The following is a 22,261-nucleotide window of genomic DNA, read 5'->3' as shown; positions in this document are numbered from 1 at the left end:
AGAGTTTGTAGCATAGTACTTCCTATGCCTCGTGAGAGGCAGGGGAAGCAACTTGGCAGAGCCCCTTGAGCGAAGTGACCTATCCCGATCTAAAAACAGAGGCATTTACCTTATGCAACACTAACTGGACATGCCCCGATAAGGGAAGTTGAAATGATGACTTGGGATCTTGCGTCGCTCCAAGCAAGGCTTCCAAGCAGGAAGGAGCAAAAGACGACCGAGCCTGATCCTACTCTACAAATTGTTGAACCCACGAATGAGATCGACTACTTCTTTAAAGGAAGACAAAAACTCTTGCATGTCTCCCTCCTCCTGCTCTGGCAATGGAGACCGACAACGAGAAGAATGTGCAGGCTTAGCCAATGCCAATGCGCCTTCTTCGTGTAAACCAACAGAAGAGTCAGCAGCCAAACAGCCTGAAACGCCAACCAACCTGTCTGGGCTGGATCCAAGCACCAACTCCTGCAATGAACCAAACACAACACTAGGACCATCACTACGCACACTTCCAACAGATGACTCTCGTACGTGGCCGCATATGTGCACATGCAGGGCGGATGCATATACATGCGAAGGAGAAGTGTCTCACACTCGAAATAGAACGAGAATCCCTCTGAGTCGAACCCCGGGAATCACTAAGGAGAGGGGCAGGCAAACACTCCTGCTGCACTATTTCCGCGCTCACAACTTTCGATCTCTTGACAGGCGCCTTGAGATTCTTACAGTGACAAATAGGCCCTGGTGTTGGAGAAGCAGAAGAATTTGCAACATGCACGAAAGTGGGAGGTTGCAACATGCTCGCGACTCAATGTAGAGGACGAAGCACCCACTGCAGATCGCACAGGGGATGAAACACTAACACTCGCAGGAACATGGGGGTGCCGCTCCTTACTCGCAGATGAAGAAAGGGCAAAGTCCTTAACCTTCCAACACTTGATATGCCACACATTGGAGATGGGGAGAAGGAGAGGAAGACAGCACTGGCTCATTACACAATCTCTTCACAGGAGGCGGGGACGACACAACAGACTTGCTTCCAGTCCTCCCAGCCGACATGGCAGCAAACCTATCTTCTAAAACAGAGTCCAGTCTCTTAAGAACAACCTAACATAAAGCCTCGGACGGATCAGCAAGAGAAGGGGGCAACGACATGGAAGGGAGATGAGTGAACTGGATGGCAGTGATGACGTCACAGGAGCAAACGATGACGATACAGATGAGCGAGGCAGCGCAGTGGAGGAAACTGGAAGTGACATCACTAGCAGCATCGACTTCACGGCTTCCCCTCGATCCGAGAGGGAAGCAGACGCCACTGGCGGAGGGATACAAAATGGCTGACCCAGTGACGTCACCAGCAGCGCTGACGCCATGGCTTCCCTCTGACTTGAAGAAGCAGTAATTGTCACTGGCGGAGCAATACAATATGGCTGACCTAGGCTACCAACGAAAACGAGGCCAGGAGGAGGGGGAAGAGCCTGGGCAGCCTGAGGTGGGGGGAGGCGAGTATCCAAGAAGTGCTTCAGCAAACCCGCCAAGGAGGGTGGACCCCGTAGCCCAAGCAACCCCCAGAGCACTGCCATTTTGAATGCCTCCGACTCCGAAACAAAAGAAACTGATGAAAAAGCCTCCTCCCTCTTAGGAATCAAATTAACTCCCGAGGAAGAGGGGGTGACATTGCATAATAAATCAGCCTGAGGGCCTCCCGATACTTCCAACGACAAATCAGTGGAAGAAAAGGAAGGAGACTGAGGCAAAATATTAGCATGGGGTGTGACTGTGGCAGTAGACGAAGCATTGGGAAGAGAAGAAAATCCCTCCCACAAAGGAAGAGTAGAAACTCTACGACGCTCCCTCTTACTATAAAATAACTTCCACTGCTCTCTAGGCCAGGCACGACATTCCGTGCAGGGATTCGTTATGGTACAAACATTAGAACGTCACCTACTACAAGTTCTGTGAGGATCTGTCACTGAAGAATCCAAAAAACGAGAACACGGGAAACCTTGAGTACACGGGAACCCATGTCAAGGCCGAGAAGGAGCAGAAGAAGCCATAAAAAAAAAGCATGCACACACACACACCGAAACAAGCGAAAATGGGCAGTGAACCGGGTAAAAGGTCGAGAGAGGTCAACCACAACTCTCGCCCAGCTGGATAAGAAAATGACTGAATGCTGCATGTAAGCGTGGGTACATGATCCTTGACCACTTTTCGCCCAATATACGCACACGTGCCAGATCTCACAAGATTCCTGGCTTTTCATCTGCGATTTAACCAGATCCAGCTGGGCGCTAGAAATTATCCTATTGTTAAGACCAAAGGTTTCTTCGCGTATGAACAAAATTCTTCTTCTATATGGAGCAAATCCTAGATTTACTCAAAAAATTTTTATGAATGCCAACTTCAATCAATTTTTCTTAGACTACATTATTCATCTCTTACACACTTCTGCATACTCATCTCTTTTGTCTTGCACCTGCACTTAAAACTTTCACCCTTTTTTTCACTAGCGCTCTACTTTCATCATCCCAACACTTACTGCTTTTATTAACACTTACAATCCTCATCTACACACAAACTACCTACAACTAATACCCGTCCTACACAAAAACTACCTACAAATAATACCTATGTCTGAAAGACTAGTTATCAAAAGAGGACTACAATAAGGTTATTTATATTTAATGATTCTACACTCTATTAATAATGTTGAATATAACAGAAAGACAACTTGTTATCTCTGACCTTGAGTTGTAGCTTGTCTTGTTGATATACCATCTCAGCATGACCTCGACCAGCCCTGGCCAAGCCATAAACCAAAGCTGTTGAAGCACCATTGCCAATACCCACTGCAAATACCCTGGTTTCGTGGGCATGGCAACTTACTAGTTCTTTCACTTGATCTACATTGAATACTTGCCCATCAGTTAACAGAATAACCTGAAAGTAATGTTATCGAGTGTTCAATAAATACACAGAACAAAAAGACAGAAAACATTAACTGATAAATAAAAGAACTGGAGCTTTTAAAAGGTATCAGTTTTCAAAGTCCTTTTTCTACAGGACCACTGTACTAAACCAGACATTCACAGCTTATTAAGTACTGTACTATTATTACAGTGCTAGATATCAAAGTCAAAAACCTTCTACCTTCTGTATGTAGGGGTGTTAAACATAATAAGTTCTGAAACTATTACTGTAGTATTTTTTGCTAGGTATCCAAACCAGAGCCTTTCATATTAGGAATATACTTCAGCGCAAGCTGGGACAGCCTCTGAACCTTGGTTACAAGGTATTTAACTGACGAAGAGGCAGGCGAGTGTGGTAAGCCCTCACTCACCTCCCTCTCGCCACTTCACTTTTACCTTTGGTCCCAGGGACAGAGCAGGTCAGACGATGGGTACAACCTATGTAAAACTGCTTTAAAAAAATTTATTATTTGTTCCTAAGGAGATAAAACCATTACCTTTTATATTAAAAAAATTACCTCTCAGGAGGGTTTAGTCTCTGTCAAAGTCTGTTTGATTCATTCATGAATGTAATGCTCCCAGTTGCACCTATAAGCAAGTGATACAAAGACACTTGCAACCCCCCTACTGGTCTCATGAATAGGGTGACCAGAGCAGTAGGTGAGAACCCCAAAAAGAGAGGGAAATTGAGTAAGGAATAGTAGTTTTCCAGAAAAACATGACAATCTCCTTTGGGGCTGTTCAGAAAAAGTTCTACCATGTCCTCTTTCCCCCTTGTCAAAAGAGGAAGGACAAAGGGCAGTGCATTCTAAACTACTTACAGCAGGTGCTTATTGCGCACTTAGCAGTACGTATCTCATTTTATTCCAGTTTGTACTTTGGCCTTAATGCTGCTTGGGAAAAGGAAAAGGGAAGAAGGGGAGACCGATCACTCAACATTCACACTTCGCAACTCGCGTGCTTGGGGATGAGATTTCATACTTATTCTAGCTGATACTGCTAGCTAATTGACTTGGAGGATGCTAGGATAACTGGTTATCCAAGTATTGTGCAAACAAATACCCAATGATCTAGCCCACGCTAAAACCAAAGCAAATACCCAGGTGAATATGTGAGGAGCTGAGGCCAGTCCAAAGCACAATGCCTCGATGAATTGGTACTTGAAAATCTATCAAAAGCCTGAAATTGCCCACTCTGACAGAATCTAACGCTGAATGAATACATATTTGTGCAAGTAAGCGAGTTCAATTACTGGTCTGCAGCTCACCCAGATGCCTTCTCCACAAGGAAGAGTCGACTACAGAAATCCAGAGAGTGGTGATCCACAGCTTCTATGATGCCTTTCACCTTCATAACTTCCACCTCTGCAAACAAGGCCCAAGTTTCTGCAAATTTGGAGAAAAAACTAAAACTTCTAGTATCAGTGTTCAAGAGGGGAGGATTAGAGTCATTGAATGGAATCTGGTACCAACCCAGTTCCTACAACTTGGCCCAGTGGAAAGAATGGCAACCTCCAACTCATGTCAGTGGAGAAAGAGGACAGCCAACTTCAGCAGCCTCTCCTTTCTTCTTTCCCTTGCCTCCCATTCTAGTTGGGGCTGAGAGGTTTGGTGAAGGGTTTGGGATGACTTCCAGCCTTCTTTAACAGGAGGAGGTTGAGTATGTTTTGAATAGTTTGGGTTTCTTGACAAGCCGGTTTTTTCACAAACCCAAACAAGAGAGGCTTTATTCTACACACACTCTACAGCTGATTTCAAGGCTACTGAGTAGTTATGGTAGAGTCTCGAGAGTCCCTCCTTGTAAGCTCGATCACTATGTCAACGCTGTTCTTAGTAAACAGTAGTGATGAACACAACACTGAATTGCTGCTAAACAAAGGGCTACTCTCAAGAGAAACTTACCTTGAAAAGGGACAGGAACCTTATCTCTCCTTCAAAACAAAACGTTGGCTCACAGGCTGATACACTGGTAGGCTAGAAGGTAAGGGCCCTACACTAGATACCAACCACTCTCTGAAATTTGCCTTCTTTTTGCATGACAAGACACAAGGAGAGAGAAGGGTAACATAACTGCTCTCTACAGCGGCTGAAAAGAGTCACTGCCCCAGTCACCCAACAACTCTGGTTTTGCATATCCTTGTTTCCAATTTCCAATACTAAACAAAACTAAAAATTGTTTAAAAAATGTAAATTGACACTATTGTTCAATTTATATGCACATCCTCTTTTTTGTCATACTTTGTACAGAGCAAAGAAATATATTAAACTGAAACAAAACTTACTAAATTTTAAGAGATGTGCCAAAGATAATTCTGAGGTTTTTTCTCACTAACCTGCCTTGCATATCCAGGTTTAGGAGGTGTAGAATAAATCTGCTTAATAGGCTGCAAAATTTCTGTGCCCCCCATATCAGCTTTTATTGTAGCATGAAGTTTCAGTGCCTTCTTCAGTGTTTTCTCTGTGTATTCCTGGCTCCCACTGTAAGACAAAAGTTAAATATAAATAAAAATGATGAGATCAAAAGTTTTGTTAAGGCCTTCAAATCTAATGAAACGGGACATTGGGATAGAAAAATAACACTTCCAAGACCTGTTAAGAAAAACATAAGCAATACGTATTACCAAAAGAGTAACAGTTAACTTGAGATGTCTCTGCAAATATAGCTTTCTTTTGAAGCTAACAAAAAGAATACTATCATCATTCTTCCACGCTAATAAAAGTTGTCTTTTCAATGGCAAATTTTACAACCAAAACAATATGAATAAAGATTTAAAAGAAAATTAACTAAAAATATCAATTTAGCATAAATAATTTCTGAGAGTGGGCAAAAATTTTAACATTACAAAGAAAATTTTATTCACAATTTATACCCTCTAAATCTGACAACATTATTGGTGAGACTCAAAGCAGCATATCTTTAGACTCTTACTTGTACAGTATGTCCTACAGTACATATCTGGTTACATTGTAATGTCATTCTAAATTACGTAATATGCATCATTCCTTCAAGGTGAAAGTATAGAAAGTAATATAATGATAATGTCTTCATACCACAGAGAAACCCAAAATAGTCCATAAAATGGGGAATAACTGCTTTGAGTGTAATCTACATATTTGTTATGCGAAGCAAGAAATTTGGACACTTCCCTTGATAAAATTAAGAGACAGGACACCACCATAAGGTAACCACTATAGAGAACTCAAAACCCCTCTCTCTCAGATGCAACAAAGGTTATGCTCCACAAATGAAAATGAAGGACTCCATGTGACTGTGAAATCTGAGGAGTGCAGCTCTTGGAAGAGCTTGCTACCATTGGGAAGAGCCTTAGGACTATTGACTTCTAGTTCCAGGAGACCTGCGAATATTACTTCAGTTCCACTGCGATATTGACTTGTTCAGGAGACCTGCACTATTGACTTCAGGAGGAGACCTGCGAACTAGACTTGCGGAGACCTGAACTATTGACTTCTAGTTCCAGGAGACCTGCGAACTACTGCTGGATCCTGAAATTCATGTGGTACTTTCATAACTGATGAAACTTCAAAAGCACAAGGTTGATCAATCTGAATTGAAGGGATGGCATAGACATTCAAACTATCTCAAACCTGCAGCAAGGCCTCCATCACCTAAAATCACATAAAAAACTACCAAGACTAAAATTAAAAGGCCACAGAAATTAGATCACTAGGGCCCTAAATTAAATCAGAAATTAAGTCACTCGGGCCCTAAAATGTAAAATTTTCTAAGACAATTTGTATTTATCATAGCTACAAACCTGAGGTCTTAATAATAGGATAATTACTAGTGCCTAGCTGGATCCGGTTAAAAAACAGATGAAAGCAAAGAATCTTGTGATATCTGGCAACGCATGCATAGATCGGGTAAAGGATGGTCGAAGACCATTCACCTATGATCACGCATCAGTCTTTCTCAACTCAGGATGCCTTAACAAACAGAGGGGCAGCTAGAGACGGGCAGTATAATGTTAAGGCCTCAGGTTTGTAGCTATGAAAAATACAAATTGTCTTAGAAAATTTGTCATTTGTTCATATGCAAACAAACCTTTGGTCTTAACAATAGGATAGACTCATACTTGGAGGGAAGTACAAGACATCCTAGACTGGCTGGGGGCCTACCCACCAGTCCAGCTTCCAGAAGAAATGACTTCTGGAGAGGGACTGAAGCCCGTTGAGAAGCTAGATAAATTGATATCTAACCACTCAGACCCTGAGTGATGTACAATGATATATGGGAGAACCATTGTATAGGGAACCAAAGAGAAACTTTGATTGTCTAATAGCAAACCAACACACCAGGGTTTGTACTACTCTCAACTCCTCCTTACCTAGGAGTGGAGCATGTGCTACTGAATAGAGGGTTTGACATTTGCATAATAAGTGACCACACTATCAGTATGACTACCTTACTCATTGTATCAGACAGTCCAGCGAATGACGTGTCTATTCCTTAACCCGCCCGAAGGAAGAAGGAAAAGTACAAGAGAAAGAAGGAGACCAGCCAACTCACTCATTCTCTCATTCACACAATTATCTTAGGAAATATTCAAAAGTGCCCTGTTAGGGGCAACTATGAGTATCCAACCAGTTGGGCAGCCACCACAGTCTTCTTCTTCCTAGCTTAAACCCATTTTTATATGGGGTCGCCATTAGGAATGAGTCGTCTCCATCGATTTCTGTCTTGTGCCTCGTTCTCATTTATACCTTTCAATTCCATATCTTCCCTTACACAATCACGCCATCTCTTTCTTGGTCTTCCCTTCTTCCTTCTACCCCGCACTTCCATTTCCATCGTATGTCTTCCAACATGACGTTCCTCCCTTCGTAACAGGTGTCCATACCATCGAAGCCTTCCTTCCTGTATTTTCTTCGATATTTCAGCTACCTTTGTTGATCCTCTTATATACTCATTTCTAATCCTATCTTCCCTTGTTATTCCCGACATCCATCTCAACATTCTCATTTCTGCTACATCCATCTTCTTCTCCTCTGTTTTCCTCATACTTGCCGTTTCTGTTCCATATAACATTGCTGGTCTGACCACCGTCCTATGGAACTTTCCTTTCAATTTCAGAGGGACCTTCTTGTCACAGAGTACCCCTGATGCAGACCTCCAGTTATTCCATCCTGCCTGAATTCGGTGTCTCACCTCTTGGTCCATGCTTCCACTATCCTCCAATACGGACCCTAAGTACTTGAACTTCTGTACTTTCTTTATTTCTTCCCCACCCAATCTTATGCTACTTCCACCGTCCTCAGTAATACTAGAACACATATATTCGGTTTTTGATCTGCTTATTCTCATTCCTCTCTCCTCAAGTGCTGCTCTCCCACCTCTCCAACCTCCCCTCCAACTCCTCCTTCCCCTCTGAACACAACACAATGTCATCCGCGTATAATATGCACCATGGCACTGCTTCTCTAACATCCCTGGTCATTACATCCATCACGATGTTGAAGATGAATGGGCTAAGTGCTGACCCCTGGTGTAATCCAACTCCTATCTCAAATCCATCCGTCTCACCAACACTACTCCTCACTCTAGTATACACATTCCTGTACATCTCCTGAATAATTCTGACATACTTTTCCGGCACCATCTTCTCCCTCAAACATCTCCATATTTCTTGCCTTGGCACTCTGTCATAGGCCTTTTCAAGGTCTATGAATACCAGATGCAGGTCTCGTTGTTTTTCTCTGAATTTCTCCATTAGCTGCCTTATGCAAAATATTCCATCCGTTGTGCCGCTTCCCTTCATAAATCCTAACTGTTCCTTCCCTATTCTAACTTCCTCTCTCAGCCTGCTATCTATGATTCTTTCCAAAATCTTCAACGTGTGAGACATTAGTTTTATACCTCTATAATTACTGCATTCCGGACATCACCTTTACCTTTAAATATAGGTATCAATATGCTTTCCTGCCATTCTTCTGGTATCTTTTCCTGTTCGAATATTTTTTACCATCAGATCATACAAGATGTCTACCCCTTCCTCTCCTAAGGCTTTCCAAACTTCGACTGGGATTAAGTCAGGTCCTGTTGCCTTCCCATTTCTCATTCTTTTTAAGGCTCGTATCACTTCATCCCTAGATATCCCCATTACCATTCCCATGTTTACTTGTCCATCCTCTCTTACAAGTCTTTCATTTTCTTCATTTAGCAGTTGTTCGAAATACTCTTTCCATCTTTTCAGGATGTCTTCTTCCTTTTTTACGACAGTACCATTCCTATCTTTCATTTGCTTAATATGGGTGATGTCCTTTGTTCTTTTATTTCTTACTTTTGACAGTTTGAGCATCTTACTCAACCCTTCCTTGGTTTCCAGTTCATTATAAACCTCTTCATATGCCCTTGCCTTAGCTTGAGCTACCACCCTTTTTACTTCTTTGTTTCTTTCTCTTAATCTTTCTCTGTCCTCCTGCAGCTGTGACTCTTCAATCTCTTCTTTGCCTCCCTTTTACCTTTCACCACTTCCCCCACCTCTTCTTCCCACCACCAGCTCTCCTTTTCCTCCCATACTATTCCAGATGTTTCCCCTAGTATCTCCTTTCCATGTCTTCTAATCACTGATGCATTATGCCTCCACCATTCTCCCACATCTTCAATTCCCAGATCAACCTCTCCCAGCACTCTTCTCCTGAACTCTCTCTTCTTATCAGTATCCCTCCCTAACAATTTATACCACTTGATTTTCTTTACCCCATTCTTTTTCGTTTTCTTTTCTCTTTTCATCTTTAAATCCATACAAAGGAGCCTATGTTGGGGGGCCACGTGGTCACCTGGGATAACTTTACAATTCCTAACTTCCACCAGCCTTGATCTATTGTAAAGGAGGTAATCTATTTGTGTGCATCTACCGCCACTCCTGTATGTTCCTCAAGTGCTCTCCCTCTTCTTTTTGAAGAATGTGTTCACTATTGCCATATCAAAGGACACGGCAAAGTCTACTATACTCTCTCCTTCTGGGTTTCTCTCCCCAATCCCATGTCCTCCATGCACACGTTCAATTACATCCTTTTCATTTCCGACATGTCCATTAAAGTCTGCCCCCACTACAGTCCTCTCCTGCTCTTCCAGTTCTTGCGTTACCTCACTCATTTCGTTCCAAAAACGGCTCTTTTCTTCCTCTGTGCAGCCCACTTGTGGAGCATAAGCGCTATGATGTTCAATTTTTTGTTTCCCCTCCATAACATATCTTCACTCTCATAATGCAGTCATTCTTTCTACTCACTTCCGTCACTGCATTCTTCATTTCCCCCGACAACACTACTCCAACGCCATTCCTACCCTGCTCATTTGCTCCACTATAGATTAACTTGTAGCCATCCCCCAGTTCTTTAGCTTTATTACCCTTCCATCGAGTTTCCTGCACACACAAAATATCCACTCTCTTTATCCTCATTAACTCTGCCAACTCTCTTCCTCTTCCTGTCATAGACCCAATATTGAGCTGGCCAGGGAAAACGTGTCCGCAGATCTGTGGGCAACATCCTTAAGATAGAAAGAGGCTAACGTAGATTGGCGTAACCAAGTACCAGCACTCAGCACTGTATGTACAGCCAAGTTCTTTTTGAAAGCCAGAGAGGGACCAATACCCCTAACGTCATGCGCTCTAGCCTGCACAGACGTGGTGGCGGAATCATCAAGAGACAAGTATGCCTGTCTGATGGCTTCCCATATCCAAAAAGAGATGGTATTCCTAGACACCTCTTTCTTGTATGGCCTGTGCTAACAATAAGTCTGTGGCAGCCTGGTCCAAGGTGCCAAGTCCTTTTAAGATAGCAATGCAGGGCCCGGACAGGGCACAACAAAAGCTCTTGAGCATCACCACCCACAAGTCATTCAGTGATGGAATGGAAAACGAAGTGAACCTGTCATCGTGCACAGAGGGATTTTGGGTCTTGGCCACGAATTCCGGGACAAATTTGAAGGACAACGACCCCCAACCCCTGGCGTGCTTCACCTCATAGCACAGATCGTGGAGCTCTCCTACCCTCCTGGAAGATGCCAAGGCCAGAAGGAAAACTGCCTTGAGCTTCAAGTTCCTGTCAGATGAGCGACACAAGGGCTCATATGGACTCTTAGTGAAGCTCTTGAGAACCAAGGAAACATCCCACGTCTGAGGCTTGAGCTCTCTAGAACTTGACTGCTCAAACCCCTTAAATAGCAAGGAAAGTTCCCATGAAGAGATGTCGATACCTTTAAGGCGTAACACCAAACTCAGGGCCGCCCTGTAGCCTCTAATGGCAGAAATGGACAAACGTTTCTCGTCTCTGTGGAAGGTTAAAAGTCTGCTATTTGCTGAATAGAGGTTGCGAGTGGAGAAAAACCCTGTTATGACACCAATCACAGTAGATCGCTTATTGCCTTGGAAACTGCGGAGGTCGACTTTCTGAGACTGCTGGACATATGCCCTGCTCTCCTTTTGAGAAAAGCCTCTTGCTCGGAGGAGATATTTGATAGCCTCCAACCATGAAGAGACAGGGATTCTACTGACTGGTGGAACATTTCCGCATGGGGCTGACACAGATGTCGCCAAGGGGGAAATCTCCCTCGCAACCTCTCATAACAACTACAGCAGATCTGGGAACCACTCCGCTTGAGGCCACAGACGGGCTACCAAAGTCATCCTGAGACCCTGTGAACTCATTAGCCTGTTCAGAACTTGATGGATCAAACAAAACAGAGGGAAGGCACACACCTCCAGGTTGTCCCAGGGATGTTGGAATGCATTCTCTGCCAATGCTAAAGGATCTGGGACCATTGAACAGAATATCTCCAGCTTCCTGTTGAAGCGAGTTGCAAAAAGGTCCAACATGGGTCTACCCAAAACCTGGAAAAGCTTGTCTGCTACCACTTGATGAAGCGACCACCCAGTGCCTAGGATCTGATCCCGATGACTGAGTTTGTCTGCGACCACATTCAGTTTGCCTGGGATATACCTGGCTGAGAGCTCTACCTAACTGCTGACTGCCCACTGGTGAACCTCGACGGTCAAGGCGTGAAGTTGACGAGATACCAGGCCTCCCTGTTTGTTCACATAGGCTACCACCATGGTGTTTTCCGACATGAGAACGACAGAATGACATTCCACCTTCTCCCAACACTTCTTCAGACCTAAGAAGGCTGCCTTCAACTCCAAGACGTTGATATATTGCTGCTTGTCCTCCAAACGCCTGAAGCGATGAGGCCGCCTACATAAGGCCACCCAACCTGCGAGGGAGGCGTCTGAGAACAGAAGGAAGTCCGATGGAAGAGAACACAAAGGGACACCCTTCGAAAGATTCTGGTTGTCCAACCACCAATGAAGGTCTTCTCTCACTTCCAGAGACAGAAGAAACATTAACAGAGTGAGTTCCCCGCCGAAGACCAGAATTCTCCCAGTCTCCATTGCAGAGACCAAAGAAGAAGACGCCCATGAGGGACCAGCTTCTTCAGGGATGACAACATTGCCAGAAGAACCTGCCACTGATGAGCTGACTGATATGGTTCCAACAGGAAGTTGTGCGACACCACCCGCAATTTCTCCAATCTCTGATCCAACGGGAAAACTTTTGCCACTGTCGTATCGATGACCACGCCCAAGTAGAGAATCCTTTGACTGGGTACGAGGTTCGACATTTCCTGGTTGACTATGATGCCCAGTTCCAGACAGAACCGAAGTAGACGATCCTTGTCCTGCAGCAGCTTTTCCCTGGAAACTGCCAAGACCAAGTAATTGTCGAGGTACCTCAGCAAACAGATCCCCTGAGCATGGGCCCAACTTGACACGAGAGAAGACCCTTGCGAACATAGGACTTTGAACTCAAAGACCTTGTTCCCAAGAGAGAAGCGAAGGAATTTCGTGGACGTCGGATGAACAGGGATTTGGAAGTATGCGTCCCTTAAGTCTATTGACAGCATGAGGTCGCCTTCCCTCACGGCTGCCAACACTGAACGCGGGGTCTCCATCTTGAACCGTGTCTTCCTGATGAAGTGATTCAAGGTGGATAAGTCTCCATCCTCCCGACACCTTCAGCACCAAGATATGACTGTAAAACCCCGGAGACAGATGCACCACTTGCTCTATCGCAACCTTGTCCAGCATCTTCTGCACCTCCTCCCGAAGAGCCAAGAACTTCAGAGAATCTGGAGGATATGCTTTTGTGAGCTGCAGTTTCTCCGACAGAGGGGGAGAGAAATCGAATGGCAATAGGTACCCCACCCGAAGGGTATCTACCACCCACTTCTCCGCCCCATAACTCTGCCACTTGGCCCAATGGCCCACCAGACACCCCCCTCCGTGGCACAATGGGCCGCTAGGCATCCCCCTCCGTGGCACAGGAGAGGGAGAGGCGCCTAACCTACCAAGGGCCCCATTACCTCTGCCCCTTGGGCCCCTTCTTGGCCTAAAGAAACGAGAGCGAAAGGGACGTTGATCCTCTGACCAAGGTTGAGTTGAACGGGAAGGCCCTGCCAAACTCGAATTCCTCAACAGCCTACCAGGCGATGATCTTCTTGACTACTGCTGGACAAGGGGAGGAGGAGGAGCCGGATGTCTCCGAGGACGAGACTCGGACTTAGACATGGCCTGGTGCACCAGGCTGTCTTTGGTGTCAGCCCGACGCTGGCCTATCGCATTCTAATCAGCAGAAGGTTAGCCCATAAATAAACACTGAGGTGAGCCATATACGAAAACGCTTTCCCTCCGGACTGCAACAGATTGGCAAGAGAGGATGCACTCACCAACCCTTCTGGGGACCTATCAGAAACTATCTTGGCAATGACCACAGACCAGAAGTCCAGCCAAGAAACTGTAAGCAACATGGAGGCTGCCATAGATTCCAATGCTGAGGCATCCTGTGGAGACAAGGACGGAGCCACCCGCCACACCTGCTCCAAAGTCAATCCCGGCTTCAGGCGAATGACGTCTGGGTTAAGATGGCGCGACATCAAAAAAGTAGAGTTCATAGCATAGTACTTCCTAGCCCCATTAGAGGCGGGAGTAGCAGATTGTCAGAGCTCCTAGAGCAAAGCGAACCGGCCCGGTCCAAAACAGAGGCGTTAACCTTATGCAAGACCGACTGGACGTGCCCCGAAAGGGAAGCTGGAGAGAAGATTTTGGATCCTGTGTAGCTCCCACCAAGGCTTCCAAGCAAGGAGGGAAGACGACCGAGCCTGAAACCTACTTTCCAAATTGTTGAACCCACGAATGAGATCAACAACTTCCGAAAAGGAAGACAAAAACTCTTGCGTGTCTCCCTCCTCCTGCTCCGGCAACGAGACCAACAATGAGAAGGATGTGTAGGCTCCTCTAAGGCACTTCTTCATTAAAATTAACAGTAGGATCAGCAGCCAAACAACTCGAGACACCAACTAACCTGTCTGGGCTGGGTCCATGCGTCGGCTCCCGAGATGAACCCACTATAACACTAGGAACATCACTACATTCTCCTCCAACAAATGATTCATTAACATGTCCGTGAATGGTCACGGGCATGGCCAACTTACGAACGTGAGTTGGAGAGGAATCCCGAACACTCAAGATCGAAGGAGAATCCTCGAGAATTGAACTCTTACAAGCATCAGTCCGAGGGGCAGGTCAAACACTCCTGCTGCAGAACTTCACGCTCACCATCTTCGACCTATTGACAGGCATCTTGAGATCCTTACTGCGACGAATAGGCCTTGGAGAAGAAGGAGCACTTGCATCATGTGCACAGACAGGGGAGGTTGCAACACACTCGAGACGTGCATGGACAGGGGAAGTTGCAACACGCCCGCGATTCGATGCAGAGGATGAAGCAGCCACTGCAGATTACACAGGGAAGATACACTAACACTCTCAAGGGAGGTTGCAACACGCTCGTGATGTGCATGGACGGGGGAGGTTGCAACACACTCAAGAGGTGCACAGATGGGGGAATTGCAACCCCCCGTCCCCCCGCGATTCAATGCAGAGGACGAAACCACTAATACTCTCCGAAACACCAACATTCTTGAGAACACATCCGCGTAGTTCCTCTCTTGTAGGCGAAGAAAGAGCAAAGTCCTTAGCTTTTCAACACTTGATACGCCGACGTGGCGTAGAGGGGGAAGAGGGAGAAGACAGTACTGGTTCCTTAAGCGATCTCTTCGCAGGAGGCAGGGACAAAGCAACGCATTCCTTCCAATGCTCCCAACCGACAAGGCAGCCAACTTAACATCCAAAACACTCTTAAGCACTGCCTGGCATATAACCTCAGACTGATCTGCAAGAGAAGGCTCCAATGACATGGAAGGGAGATGTAGCGAACTGGGCGGCAGAGATGACGTCAACGACTAAGAGAGGCAGTGCTCAGATGAACTGGGAGTGACGTCATCGATGGGAGTGACGTCACAAGTGGTGATGACGTCACGCCTTCCCCTTGGTGAAAAGGGGAATCAGACGCCACTGGCGGAGGAATACACAACGACGGATCTCGTGACGTCATCAACAGGGCTGATGCCACAGCTTCCCTCCAACTCAAAGAAGTGGCAATAGTCACTGGCGGAGCAATACAAGATGGCTGACCTCGACTACCAACGAAGACGAGGCCGGGAGGACAGGGGATGGCCTGGCCAGCCTGAGGAGGAAGGGGGGGGGGGTAGCGAGCCTCCAAAAAGCCTGCAAGTAACTCCTCCAGGACAGGGTACCCCCCTAGCCTGAGCATCTTCCAATTGCTGCCATCTTGGGCACCTCTGACTCTGGAAGAAATGAGAATGATGAAAAAAAGGCTCCCCCTTCCCAGGAATCAAATTAATTCCCGAAAAAGAAGGGGCGACATTACAAACATCAGCCTGGTGGCCTCTCGATACTTCCAGCGACGAATCACTAGAAGAAAAGGAAGGAGACACAGGAACAACTCTACTATGAGGGTACAATACTGCAGGAGACAAAGCATTGTGAAGAGGCAAAAACCTTCCCATGAAGGAAGAGTCAAAACCCTCCGATGTTCTCACTTGCTATAAAATGACTTCCACTGCTCTTAAGGCAATGCCCGGCATTCCGTGCAAGGATTCGTCATATACAAAAATTAGAACGGCACCTACTGCGCAATGTGGGGGTCAGCCACTGCTGAAGCCAAAAACGAGAACAAGGAAAACCTGGAATTCCAGGGGCACACATGTTGACGAGGCCGAGAAGGAGCAGAAGAAGCCATAATATCTGCCAAACACACACACACACACACTAAACACAAGCGAAACGGGCAATGAACCGGGTAAAGGCCAAGAGAGGTAAACACGACTCTTGCCCAGGCGGTCAAAGAAAGACTAATGCGTGATCGTAGGTGAATGGTCTTCGACCATCCTTCACCCGATCTACGCATGCGTTGCCAGATATCACAAGATTCCTTGCTTTCATCTGTTTTTTAACTGGATCCAGCTAGGCGCTAGAAATTATCCTATTGTTAAGACCGAAGGTTTGTTCGCGTATGAACAATTCTGTGATAAGAGACACAACGTTGTGTTTACGACATGGAGTCATACAAAGAAAATGACCAGCAGCTGAGATGTTTTAAGGGGACCGTCCGCTATGGCTGATGACATGTCAACTTGAAAAAATAAAAAATAGAGTTATTACTTGTATCTATGCAGAAACATGCCGTGCATGCTTTCCAGAAGTTTCAGCCAATTATTTTTACAAATAATGAAGATATAGCGGTTTTTAAATGATGACGTCATCGTAACTGCGTCGTCTGTATGATTGAGTTTGACAATCGTTTTTGCGTGTTTATTTTTGCATATATACAGGGATTTTTTCAGATTTTTTTCGAGATTCTCATACATCTGGAAGCAATTAAAGGTAGTGTGAGTTGAGAGCTGGTCAGAGCGGCTATTTATAGACGAGAGCCGTGAGACTCAGGGAATGACTCAGTTACGCCACACACGTCAAAGGAGTTACATGCACTTCGTCACTTGCGTTTGGTCACTAGCTATTTACGTTGTTTTTATAACTTCTTGGTGAACTCATAGCAATGCCGAAGTTACCTAAGATCAAGAAGGCTACTCAGCAACTAAGGCTAGCAAAATTAGCGAAGGCCAGGAGTGCGCTGAAAGAAAAACACGAAAATTCATTGTTATCAGCGCCCTCATTGTCTCATGTCTCGCCGTCAACATCATTGTCTGGTGTCACGCTGAGGGTATTAATACCACTTTTAGGGGTAGGACCAGGATCCTTGATGTAGAAATCAACAATAAAAGTACAAATAAAGTAATTATAATAATATTGTTTTGACTTTTATAAGAAAAAAGCGAAATTTACATAGCAAATCTTTGGGAGTTCATAACTCAAAAACATACTTATGCGCATGTCAGTAACCATTACTCGGTTATTTATTATCCAATTTTGGAGAGAAAGATATAATTGGAAAGAGGAATAAAAATCCCATAATTCTGTGTGACAGAATTTTGATTTCTTTCTTTTTTTTTAGAATTTTTTGAGTGTCTAGACTAAAAAAAAAAAAAAAACTCATAAAAAAAAAAATCAAAATTCTGTCACACAGAATTGTTCCGTATATAAAGAAGTGTTTATGGTATGATTTTCAATACAACTGATGTCATATTAGCGGAGAAATCTCTACTTAATTTTTTTTTAAATCATAATTTTTGCTAATAAAACTAAAAGTTTTTGCTCAAATGACTTGAAATTTTTATATGATGAAGGTATTATATATATCTAAAACATATATGAAAATTATCTATTTTGCATAATACATAAAAAAAATAGACATCATAGCAGACGGTCCCCTTAAGAGGACTGGACACACACAGCAAGGGCACTTGAATCTTTATTGGTACAAGTTTATGCCTCTGGCTGTGTTGCATATAGAAAATGCATATTTGTATATCATTTATTGGGTTGTAATGAACAAACTAAGAGTTTCATACAAACCTAGCTATTATAAAGAAGCACCCACCTTTCAGTCTCCTCTTTCTCAATTTGTGACAATCAATTTACACAAAAGAAAGAAGGAAGGCGGTTAATACTTCTGATGGCTCAGAGGTGTAGTGTCAATAGCTATTTCTAGCTGTTGTTTCTTCTATCTATAAAACATCAGAAAATATCATGGCTAATTATGGTTGACTGCTTTGCATGAAAAGAAGTTTTATACATATTATAAAACACTTGTTTTAGCCAGCTCACATGATTAACCATGAAAGTGTTTGCTAATATGCATCATAAAATTGCCTTGCATATCAGAAACTTTATTCTTAAGTTTGCTATACCCCTGAACTCGACAACTGATTCAGTATATTTTCAGTAACAAAGTTGATGAAGGTGACAACTCTGAATTGGGGGTACCCAGTTATTAAGATATGATGAATATCTCTTCATTGTTACATTTTAAGGCTGGAAGACAGAACTGGTGTATAATACAGAAAAAAAAAAAACTCTTAGCTCTTTAAAGACCAAAGAGGAAGTTGTGAGAATGAGATAGAGAAACAAATCCAATATTGTGTATGGGCAAAAATATATTTAAAAATAAATTTATCCAGATATAAATGAGATACTAATGAAGACTGTCAATGAGATGGAGGATTCTATATCACTTAACTTATAACCTTATGGGACAAAATCATTTAAAAATTAAATTAACATGAATAAAGAACAAGGCAGAAGTGGAAAAGAGCTACAAGATATTAAAATCTACTTACTCTGGGAACAGTAGAGAATACGTGCTTCCAAAACTTATAACATTGAAGTAACATCCCGTAGGAAGACTCTTCAGGAACAAGAGAAGTGTGGCGCGTGCACTTTGTATGCTATCTCCTTCCATGCTTCCTGAATTCCCAAAAGAAGATACTACTGTAAGACAGCTTATTTTGATACTTAATAATGTTACTCTAAATATTCACCTCTGCCTGAGAATTGATAGGCACTGGCTGAGTTGCTGAGCAGCTGATGAACATACAAGCCATATTCACACTGACAGCATGTAATATGCAATAAAACCAAAATGATGTGGCCATGCCAGAAAACAGTATGACAAGGAAGATGTCAAAACGTTGTGCATACTAATTGTTTTTCAGACATTCAACTTACCGGAGCGATCCACGACAAATAAAATCTCGTTTCTGTGAGAGTAACTTTCTTCTGGGAATTCTGGGTGTAAATTGACCATGACAAGATCATCCTTCATGAGGCCAGTACCAGCTCGTTCTCCTGATTCTCGAATGATGTGAGTTTTGTATGGATTGGCATAGTATATCAACATGCTCCAGTCATGATCTGGCTTAAATCCACCGCTGTCTTGAGTCACCTGAAAAGGACAGGTGTTAAGTGTGCTCTACATAAGTCAAATCCATCACATATACAGTAATAATAATAATTTGAGAGTACGTACAGTGCACAAAAAACTACTTTAAAATTCAATACCTTAGTAACTGTCCATTTGCTGAAACAGGCTAAATAAACTTTAAGTTCATGTTCAATGTACAATACTTCATGTATTTACAAGAAAATTAAATACAGTATCCCCTACTCTTTCTGGAAGAATCTTCAAGGGACCACAGAATGAGCAATTCTCTGGAATTCATCTTTTATCATCGAATTCCACCTGGAATCTGAGGTTTCTTAAGCATTCTCTGCAATCTTGACCCCTAACATAAACCTCAGGAAAGGATAGAAACTGATATCAATGTATTCCAATCCAGTTTCTGGTTTTTGTTTTCTTCATTGCTATATGTTTCCCAAGTAACAATACACTACTTATCTGCAACAATGTGTGAATTATACAAATTCAAGTAAACTTCAGAGTGGATTTTTTTGCAATGTCCTGGAGATAAATAGTACTTACACGCTGACAAATAATGTAGGTGAGAGAAAAACTAAATTTCATACAATCCTAGAACTTGATTTGCTAAAAAAGAAGAATATGGAATATCTTGCACTTTGCCACTCCAGGAAAAACAAATTATATCTATGCCGAAATGGCTAGGTTACAAGGTAACAATAGCAAACTGATAAGCATCTGTTGATCCTCAGCATATTACCTTTCCACATCAAAAAGGTAAAGTTGTGAAAATTATCTTTTAATAAACTTTTACAAACCTTAAAAAATTTGCATTTTCCTACAATGTGTACTGTATAATAGCTTTTCACTTATTTAAATTCTTAGGACAACACACAAATAAACTAGATACACAACAAAAACAAAATACGAGAGCAAAACATAAGAACACTCCACTTCCACTTGCAATATCATATTGTAACCTGCATCACAGCCTTAGGATAGAAGTAGCAAAATTGATTCACCAACATAAAACAGATAAAAGTGACTAAAAAAGCAAAGATTTATTAGTTATCTAGTAAAATTCAAGCCAGGATCAGGACTTGGGCAATTATGAATGCCACAAATCCTGTCTTGCAAAATCTTTTTCTTTCTGAAATATTCTCACAAGATTCTAATCTATTACTTTGATGACACTTCACTTATATAAAAAGTTTATTAACATTTAACAGCAGTAGTATTAAGATACAGCACAAATGTATCACAATAAAGCTTACCTTTGCTGACATACTGTCGTCACTTAATTCCACATTCAAGGACTCACGGTGTGAGGTTATGCGAGCTATAGTATGTCCCCCTTGAACCTTAGCATTCATACCAAATGTATAGGCTTCAGACACAATGACTGTTTCAGGGTTGCCAGTTTGTGCAACACTCTCTGAAAAACACCCTAAAAGTTACTTCATATACAAAAGATTGCTAATGCGTACTTGTAGATAAACCTAAAGATATCCTAAACAACATTATAAAAACAGTGCAAAGAACTGAAAAAACATCAATATAAGAAACGTAAATAGTTTATATACAAAGGGCAATATTAAAAAGAGGTCAGTTTATTTTCTTCATCTATCAACATTCCAAACTTTCAGTGTAATCACTCCATCAGAAAGGATACCCACATCCAGGCTAACAATAAGAAATCTGTGGCCCTATTCGCATGTAAAATATGCAATATCTGAGGCTTTTAAGGGGGCTTAAAATTGGTACTTCTTTTTTTAAAGTTTTGCAACTTGTTTATAGATATGGCACACAGGAAGGATTAAATTTTGTTTAACCTTTTTCCAGCCATTTCTACTTATACTTTAAGTTTACTATAAGTACATAGTACAATGTTATATTACGTATTGAATTTTTGACTATGCAAGAAATAGTTATAATACTAATGAGTGATGCAAGACACAAGTTTTGATGAAAAATGAAGCAAGAAGAAAATGAGTATGGTGAGAGAAAACTCTTTACCTGTATGCTGGCTGGGAGAAATGTCACCAGGACAGTATCGAGGATTAAGAACAGTTGGCAAAGTGAAACTCACGGCTCCATCAGTCTTGACTTTTAGTTCCATCATCATACTCAACTGCAGTTCAGCTTGAGAACCTGAAAAATAATTGTTCTCATATGTTAAACTGGGTAAAAACCAACTTAAGAAGGGCCTCTTAAAATGTAATCTGTCAGTAAATAAGAGGTCATCAGCACAGGACCCAACACTTCCAACCAGCCAAGAACTCACAGGTGCATGAAAAATGGCCTATTTTAAGGGTTACAACTAGCTAAAACTTATAGCAAAAAATGCTTAATGCAAGTACGTAATTCATGACATAAACAATACTGAAGGAAAGGATAAATGAGCTTAGGCCAATTAAAACTTGGTGAATTATTAGTTGAAGTAACCCAATACAGTTTAATTTTGCACCTGATGATACAAAACAATGAAAAAGTAAGTTGACACAAATTATGAGGGGCAGTGACAAAAAATGTAAGAATCGATGTTGCTTTAAGTACTACCAGTGTTTGCAGGTAACAGAGTTTGGATTACCTGAATCCTAAATGAATTTTATAGGTTCCCTGGTGTATTTAAGGTTGATTTTTTTTCTTTAAAAAATTTGGTCTAGAGGAGTCTCGTATCTATATATTTCCACAGATGATACTGACTGGTATCGTGCCAAAATTTCCCATATACGTAAATGAGATATCTTGAAGTGATGAAGTTAGCATGTACAATATTTGTATCTGCAAATTTACAATTAAATCTGCAAAGCACATAACATCAAGTGATAATAATACCCAATGAAAGATGAATAAATTCTAATATGCCTTATCAAAAATGATAGAGTGGCTGATCAAGAGCAGTTCCTTGGTTTCAGTTCAAACAGAGGTTGCCTTTAGGTCCCAGTGAGATTTAATGGTTACTTTTAATATGAAACTGCTGTATATAGTAGTTCAAATTATGCTCTTACAAAATTCACTGGCTTGCCTTTACAAATA

At 42.6% G+C, this 22,261-nt stretch overlaps 2 protein-coding genes across 2 annotated transcripts in view; one reads left to right on the top strand and one right to left on the bottom strand.

Annotated features, from left to right (window-relative positions):
* LOC135226400 (von Willebrand factor A domain-containing protein 5A-like) overlaps positions 1-22,261 on the top strand; it is a 442,225-nt gene that overhangs the window by 301,374 nt on the left and 118,590 nt on the right. The gene's annotated exons all lie outside the window — the stretch shown is intronic.
* Positions 1-22,261, bottom strand: part of LOC135226174 (von Willebrand factor A domain-containing protein 5A-like) — a 67,458-nt gene that overhangs the window by 19,400 nt on the left and 25,797 nt on the right. The window contains exons 6-11 of the mRNA XM_064265617.1: positions 21,239-21,373; positions 20,497-20,657; positions 19,033-19,249; positions 18,645-18,771; positions 5,302-5,446; positions 2,746-2,940 (exon numbers count right to left, since the gene is read on the bottom strand). Coding sequence (XP_064121687.1) covers positions 2,746-2,940; positions 5,302-5,446; positions 18,645-18,771; positions 19,033-19,249; positions 20,497-20,657; positions 21,239-21,373 — 980 coding nt within the window. The remainder of the gene's footprint in view (positions 1-2,745; positions 2,941-5,301; positions 5,447-18,644; positions 18,772-19,032; positions 19,250-20,496; positions 20,658-21,238; positions 21,374-22,261) is intronic.

Source organism: Macrobrachium nipponense, chromosome 14 (genome assembly GCF_015104395.2).
Source record: "Macrobrachium nipponense isolate FS-2020 chromosome 14, ASM1510439v2, whole genome shotgun sequence".
NCBI classification, from domain to species: Eukaryota; Metazoa; Arthropoda; class Malacostraca; order Decapoda; family Palaemonidae; genus Macrobrachium; species Macrobrachium nipponense.
Note: the sequence above shows the minus strand (reverse complement) of the source record. Positions and strands in the feature narration are given on the sequence as shown.